Here is a 7910-nt window from a genome sequence, read left to right on the forward strand (position 1 = left end):
GTCTCTGCTGGATCACTTTGTAACAGCATAGGAGGCAAACTCTTTTGTCTGCTGGTATCTGATGTGCTAAAGGCAAAGCCAAGGAGCACGATACCATCATGAAGCCTCAGTTATGTACTCCCATACTACAGAAGTCAGACATCAATGAATACTGTTTGACAAATTTACTGATAACACACTTCATGTATATCCATCATCTGACAAATGACCAGCCCAGTTCCCCATGAAACTTCCCCCTGCTGCAGAGGCTCCGAACTCTGCCTGCAGGGCATTAATAAAAGTCTCACTGAAGTCAAAGGCAGCTCCTTCCAACATACAGAAAGAAAACAGATTCTCAGGACAGAATCAGACCTAGTGTGTTGTCTTTTTAATACATTCATTTTTCAGATATATGAAGTACATAGCTTTTTAAACATGATATAGGACATTACAATATATCCAGATCTTAGTACATTTTTCTAAGTTCTGTTGCAGAATATAAAGATCATATAAGGATCAGGAGTGATATCTGATACATTCAGCCAGGAATTGTAGAGGAAGAAAATTATGGCTGAGGTATCTTTAAGTTTAGCCTTTAGAATAAAACCACAAATTCAACACTGCATAACTGGTGTAAAATATTATTTACTGTAAGCTCCATTTAAATTGTGATGTTGAGCAGCTAGACACCATTGATCAAGATATAGAATTTTGAGAGGTATATTCTCTGCACCCAATCATTCAAGATACTCAAGTGCCTCATCCGTGGAGATGATGAAGGTTAAGTGGTGTCTCTTGCAACTCGTGAAGTTTAGGAATATATAATATTAAACACCAAGAGATGAAAGTAAAAAGACAGCACAACACTTGTGTTTTCAGTTTTATGTTGCTTGCAGTATTTATTAACTTTACTCATTATGATATTAGTGATAAATAAGGATATTTTCTTTTACAAAAAATTGTAAGGATATACTTTGTAGGATTAAACAGTCTGAGAATTTCACAGAAACATCAGAATTTAAACACTCATAGCTCCAACTGTATTGTCCAGCAGCTCTTCTACCAGTTCAAAAACATCTAAGGTTAGTATTTAATAAAAAAATAAGAACAATTATTCACTACATCAGAACTCTTGTCTCCTTTAGATTCTAAGTAATACTTTTGATTGACTGTAGTTACCACTCAAACATAAAATAAAAGTAGCTGCAATCATAATTTTTCCCTCTGAATCATCTGGCAAAAAAAAAGCAATCCTGACAAGGACGGAAAAAGCTTTGTCTACGTCTTACTCCTGACAGCCATCTGTATAACCAGATCACTACAGGCCATGGAACCTCTTCTGTCAGTGAGGGTTAAGGCTTGTAAGATTAGATCCCAGATGATTTTGTTGTTTTTTTTTAAACTTTTCATGATTCATGAACCTGGGATTCAGTCCTGCAGTGCTTTGCTTGGGCAAAACCATATCAAAATCCCTTCATCGCTACTTCCTTCTTTCCAGTGGGTCCAACTCACCCAGTTGCCAAGTGATGGTACAAAATGCTCTCCTGAATGCAAGGAAAGACTGTACTTCCCAAACGATAATAGGTGGGGTTCCAGCTCCTAAAATACCATCTTAGCTACATGGATATTTTGCAAGAAACCTTTCTTTGTCACACCTACTAGGACTTGTCAAATTCAGTCTCTGAGATGAGTCATAGGAAAAAAACCACACAAGTGTTGTGAAAAAAGTTACAAAGCTTAATTGGAACTAAAGGCTTTTTGTGTGTGTTGTGTGTGTGTGTGTGTGTGTGTGTGTGTTAGGTTAGAATGCAAAATTACGTATCAGTACATTCTGCCAGAAACCATCCTCCTGGAAACTACAAAACTTTAAAAATACTCTGTCTGCTTTTCCTGACAGCCACAAGGAAAAGTAGTGTCCATCCAGCACAGCTGTATGTACCATGTGCATCATCGAAGTCATAGTGTTCTAGCACAAACGTCGTGAGTGCAGATACTGTATACTAGCAGAGAGCTAAATCTTCTGAAGCTGTTGTCTGTAGCTCCTAGGAACAGCATGTATGACAGGTGCAAAACCTATTACGAGGCAGAAGGCTCTTCAGTTTGACCGAGACCAGATCTTCCAAGGGGAAGAATCTCTGACAAGCCAAAAATGATTCTTTCTGCTTAAGAAAGCAATCTGCCCTTCCTAAACGCTCTTTACTAATAGAATCCTACACATAAGTCAGATCCTCTGTGGATTCTGTTGCTTATAGTTGTTGAAACATACTATAAATATTTCCACATTTGCCAAATCACTTAACCTTGTAATGTTCCTTCTTTGATCTGTTGAATAAAAAGATTCCTTTCATCTTCAGGTGTCCTTCCATTTTGTGCCCGAACTATACAGGTGGGCCTGTGAAGATTTAGCATGTATATCAAATGCTGCTTCTCATTCTTTAGCTCTTCAATCTGGGCTTTTAATTCCGCATTGATAGTTTCCAGCTTTTCTGATTCCTAGTCACAAAGTACAGACACAACTATTAGAGTGAGCATTTCAAGTAGTTAATTGCAGTATTTATCTAATAGTTGCAGTTTTTCATTGGTGGAAAAGCATATGGTTAGAAGTTACATGCTCTTAGTGTGCCATAATGGTGAAACTATACATTCCCCAGTTGATAATAGTCTTAAGAACAGATTAACAGTTGCCTTCTTCGGCCTTTACAGAAGTGTAACAAACACTGAAAAGCCAAATTCAGATTTATATTCACTTACAATGGCAGGCATCCAAAGTAATGTTTCTATCTTCTATAAGATTATTTTGAGTCAACTATTGACCCGAAATTATTTATGCTACTTACTAACTCCCCAGTACACCATATCACATATCTGTAAACTTATATGAAGCCAGCTAAGTAAGAACATAGCTTTCTGTCAGAATGCCTGGATACAGAAACAAACACAGCCCTTATGCTGCTGTAAAATAGTTTTAAATGGTAGCAGATAGGGTGAAGAAATGTCATCTTGTTCACGGTACAATGACAGACAATAAATAAATAAATAAATAAATATACATATATATATATATATATACACACCAAAGATTTAAAGCCAGATACTTACTTTCTGCAAACATTCTGTTTTTTCCTTCTTTTTGTTTCGGCACTTTGCAGCAGCAATTTTGTTCCTCTCCCTTCTTCGCTTTTTTCTTTCATCCTCTTCAGGAGAAAACTGTCCCATAAAAACAGATACACACAATCCATAAGATGTTGTAAACACTTTGCCTATATTTTGATAACTTTGACGTATTTAAAAGCAACACACTGCTGCTAGTGCTCACATCATGAGTTACATAAGGATGTGATCTGACCTTCCTTGCACTATTGTAAAATGGTAGTAACTCCATTTAAATTGTCAATAAAACCTGACTGACGTTTGGATGAATGTAATGGCTCATTGTAAATCAATGTTACCCCAAAAAAATTGCCAAGTGTTCTTCCTAGGCTGCATGCCAAAAAGGGGGTACTGGGCTCAGACCCAGGTGTTGCCATTTCCCTAACTTTATCTGTTTCTTCATTTTATAATACAATGTTTTCCATTGGGATTATTGTCTATCTTAAATTAAAAGCCTAGTGGTTAGGATGTAGCACGGGAAGGACAACTGCTGTGACTTATTTCAAGTTCAGCCACAAGTAGGCAGAGAAACCAGATTTAGCACTTACTCCAATCACTGTCAAACACTGTCCTAGCTCGTAATTAAAAATAAAATACTAACTTACAGACTTCAGTGGAAATCACAAATACCATAGGAATTTCCCAGAAGCGAATAACAGAAAACCAAGCAACAGGCTTAGAAGGATCAAATAAACTAACATGTTTAGATAGTGGAGAGGGTTGCTTGTATTTGACATAATTAGTGCTCTTCTGGTGCAAGCTGCTTAGAAACTGAGCATTCACCCCAAAATGCTGCTCAGCACCATACCTCTGTTTTCATGATTGATGTTTCCATCGGCCTTTCAGACACTGTCACCGTATCCAAAGTAGAAGACATCCTGTGGGACTGACGTTTGTTTTGGATGGCGAATCTAAGTTCCTCTTTCACCAGTGGGGTTAAATTTGTGAAATCATCAAACCCCAGTGACCCTGCAGGAGACAAGGTGGGAACAATTGCGGAGGCGCTGACTTCTAATGCAGACACCTGGCCAGTGTGTTGGACCATCATTTTGCTGAAAAGTAAAAAAAGACAGGAAAAGCCTTTCAACAGCTGTAGAGAGGACGTAATATCTCCTAGAGGTATATTTCATACTGTGAAACAATATATTTCTTGCATTGCTTCAGCCCACATTCCCTGCGTACCTGTCTCTCATGAGAAACAGTTCAGAATTTTATCACTAGAAAAAGCTTTCACATCAGGCTCAATTCAAGGCAGCATTTTAAAACAATAAGCAAAAACAGTAACCAAAGAAATATTATTATTATTATTTAAAACACTGAATTATCTCTATCTTCATAGCTACCCCACCACAAAATCACAGCTTGAAATGGACAGAGCACACCTTCATTCATCTCAGCTACACTTCAGTAAAGATTAAAGAGTTTCGAAGAAGCTGAAGTTTGCTAACAAAGACAGAATCAGCTACAAAATGCTCACCACGTTCAGTTTTACAAACAGACAGAAAAATATGTCTCGTTATAAACTCCTGAAAAGCAGTTCACAATCAGAGCTGTCAGAAAGGTGGAAATCTACACATGCTCTGGAGCTTTGAGGGAGAAACTGAGATAGAGGGAAGGAGTAATGAAAAATGTAACGCCGATTGTTTCCTCCCTTTACACTCATAAAATCTGAAACTGTCCTCACGTGCCCTCAACAACAAGTTTTTAATTCTTCAATATTTATGGTCAGATCTCCTGCTGATATAAAGCTGTGTAATCAAAGAGACTTTGGCTGAGGCTTTGGTTAATGGGGCACCCATGGAGGAACTCCATTTCTAGCAGTTTTCCCACAGAAATAAACCAATCTGACAGTGGTTTTTGCTTTCCCCTTTTTAGCCATCCTCAGTTTTTTAGCCAATTTTGGAAGAGGCGGAGAGGCACCCTACATGGTTGGGGAAAACTGGTAACTCCACTGAGGGAGAAATGCACAAGACTCAGCAGTCAGTCACCCAAACACCATGGGCAACCCAGCACAAACCATCCATCCCTCAGCAGAGGAGAGAGAAGAGGTCTGGAAGAGAGCTGAGCATTTTGCATGGCTGGCCCACGGGACAAGAGGTGCAAATCCATAGGAAAATAGATTGTATTACCTCCTCTAATCATAAAGCAACTTTTGTTCATTGGATTTTGCTGTATTACTTTTCCTGCTTTCCTTATCATGGAGGTTTTTGAGATTTTTGTTTTCTTGGATTCCTTTGGAAACTACATGACACGTAATCTATTCTTGTTTAGCGTTGTAAGAATTATAGCCAAGTCACTGTAATTAACGTAGCGCAGATAAGCAAATAGTTGCCTTGGGACAGCAGTGTGGGTAAAGTTAAATTTCCATGTGGACAACCCCAAATTGTGCAGTTTTCTATTTGCTACTACTGTGACATGGCAAGAAATGGTTGGGGTCACGTGCCTTGACAAGAAGATAGATTTCGCTCAGAGAGATATCTAAAAATATACTGTAAATCCACATCGGTGCAAATTAGAGTAGAACCCAGCTCCTCACTAAGCGAGGTAAACACAAAAATCCAAGGGCAGTGAACTGCCAGAAGTCAGAAAATCACTTGTCCAGCTGCAAAGGTTTCCTCACTTTGAGTCTCAATGACCACAGAAGAGCCAAAGATTTCCCACATCCCAGGAGTGAAATGCTGAAACCATTGAAATCAAAAGGAGTTTTGCTGTTGACCTCAGCGGGCCAGGACTTCACCCTCGGTTGTTAAATATGAGGAAATTATTCAGAACAATTTGTTATTCAGAAAGACCTTGGGAAATTTATGTAATTCTCTTCAGAAAGCCCCTGCTCATGAGTCACATTTAAAGTACTGATACAGTTTAATCCTATAATCTCAGAAAGCTGGCAGTTACTTTTTTCCCCGAGTCAGAAAGGCCCTGTGATTTCCAGCTGAACTCCTGGCATTATTTACCATTTCTCAACATTCAGCCGTTCAGCTCAGTGAAACAAGCTGACTCCAGGTGATACCGAGCCCCCCGCTGTTCACAGAATTTGGAGCTGTGCTCCCTGACTGCCAGACTCCTCCGCTCCTGCTGCTGCCTTCATTCAAGACACTTAATTCCGTATAATTCAATCAAACCAGGAGTTTTCAATTAACAATAAAACCATTTCTCCAGCACACGGAATAATTAATTGGGCCAAGCATTTCTCAGCACAGGGGGGTTTATTCATTTATATTTCAGTTTAGGTCAACTTTTAATTAAAGTCAGCACCAGAGGAAACCAAGAGTGCCCGTGTCTTAGTAACGTGTCTGAGAAGTGCTTACCTCCCAGGCAGTGCTATTGCTACAAGCCCTAAGCGTACCACGAGCCCTGCTGTAACGCCCTCAGGTTTCTATAGATCTATGGATCTACTGATCCATCTTCGGTTTGACAAAAAAGGAAGGGAGGCCACCACTGGGAGGGGAAGCCCAGAAAGAGTAGTGCCCTTGCCTGCACGGCTCGCTGACCTCCCAGGCACCCTGACAGCATCTCCCTTTACCCACACTTTGGGGTGGGGGTCCTGGCCCCAGCCCACCACAGCTGGCAGGGTTCCTTGTCCCAGGCTGACTCCCCAGGTGCTTGGCAGCGGGGCTGGGGCCGGTACATGGCATGGCAGGATTCCTTCCAGTGCACGGATGAGGTGGTCGGGAGTGACAGGGATATCAAAAATAATTAGCCTGTGTTGAAGCCAATGGTAATCCAAACAGATTGGCTTTCCATAACAAAAGGTAGATGTTTTCCAATTTCTGAGGAACAGATCTACTTTTAGAAATGCTTTACAAGGATGGAGATTAAATTTTCCTAATAAACCACAACAGCTTGCCCCTTCTTCCAACTTCTGCAGAAATTGTTCCTCTGTCTATCAGTTTTCAAGAGTGGCATGCCGCTCTGCCCTAGGTCTGCATAGCAATAGGGACATCTAGCCCCAAACTACGATTACATCTGGGCTTCCTGATCCTATATGTTTACATCATTAGACTATGTACATGGATGGCAGCTCTGGTCTATTTTGAGGACTTCTGAAGTTACTGGAACTGAAGGTGTCGAACATTTCACGGACCCGATCCATAAAGGCACAGCTTGCTCCCGCTATGAGCTCACGCTTCTTCACTTTATTCTTAGTTTGGCAATTCTCTGGGGAACAGCTCTGCTATCGATGGTACCCTCGGTTTCAGGTAGATTCAATAAACTTTGCTTCCGCCACTATGCTTATTTGCTCTTTTGTTAGTGGCTATTTCCATCCTCACCAAATCTACACATCTTCTCTGCCGACGTTTTAGCTTCGGTACACGATTCCTAGCCGTGCACTTCTGTTAGTTATGCATGTTCCCGAACGACTGCTTGGAGTCTTTCCGCTCAGCTGCTGACGGCTGACTGTGTCTCTCTCTCGGTTTTGCTTCTTCACACGAATCCCCTTTTCCTCCGGTGCTGATGCAACAAACGCCGATAACCATTGAGGTTAATCTTAAACAGCATTAAGGGCAATTACAGTTCACAACCTCCGTGCACGCCGGTTGACCTTAAGCTTTCTGACATCCCACATCACTATTGAATCACTTTTCGCCGGCTTCCAACAGCTCAAACGCGAGAACAACCCATTTCGAACGGGCAGCTCCTTCTCTCTAACAAGTTTTCTGTCGAGCCACGCCTGCCTTGCTTAGGCAAGACTTTGGCGACCGGTCTCCGTATCGGACACCGGCACAGAGAAAGAACCGAGCGAGTCCCCGGCGCTCTTCCTCCCGAGCTGCCCGGCGCCC

The 7910-nt window shown here is 41.0% G+C and overlaps 1 protein-coding gene across 2 annotated transcripts in view; it reads right to left on the reverse strand.

Annotated features, from left to right (window-relative positions):
• Positions 1-345: 345 nt before the first annotated feature.
• Positions 346-7910, reverse strand: part of ATF3 (activating transcription factor 3) — a 24036-nt gene continuing 16471 nt past the window's right edge. The window contains exons 1-4 of one of the 2 annotated variants that reach the window (XM_003203856.4): positions 7401-7832; positions 3938-4181; positions 3079-3186; positions 346-2472 (exon numbers count right to left, since the gene is read on the reverse strand). In XM_003203856.4, the coding sequence (XP_003203904.1) occupies positions 2275-2472; positions 3079-3186; positions 3938-4177 (546 nt within the window). In that variant the 5' untranslated portion in view covers positions 4178-4181; positions 7401-7832 and the 3' untranslated portion in view covers positions 346-2274. Of the gene's footprint in view, positions 2473-3078; positions 3187-3937; positions 4182-7400; positions 7833-7910 lie in introns of those variants that run through there. The other variant, XM_010706717.3, reaches the window with a different exon arrangement.

Source organism: Meleagris gallopavo, chromosome 2 (genome assembly GCF_000146605.3).
Source record: "Meleagris gallopavo isolate NT-WF06-2002-E0010 breed Aviagen turkey brand Nicholas breeding stock chromosome 2, Turkey_5.1, whole genome shotgun sequence".
Lineage (NCBI taxonomy): Eukaryota > Metazoa > Chordata > Aves > Galliformes > Phasianidae > Meleagris > Meleagris gallopavo.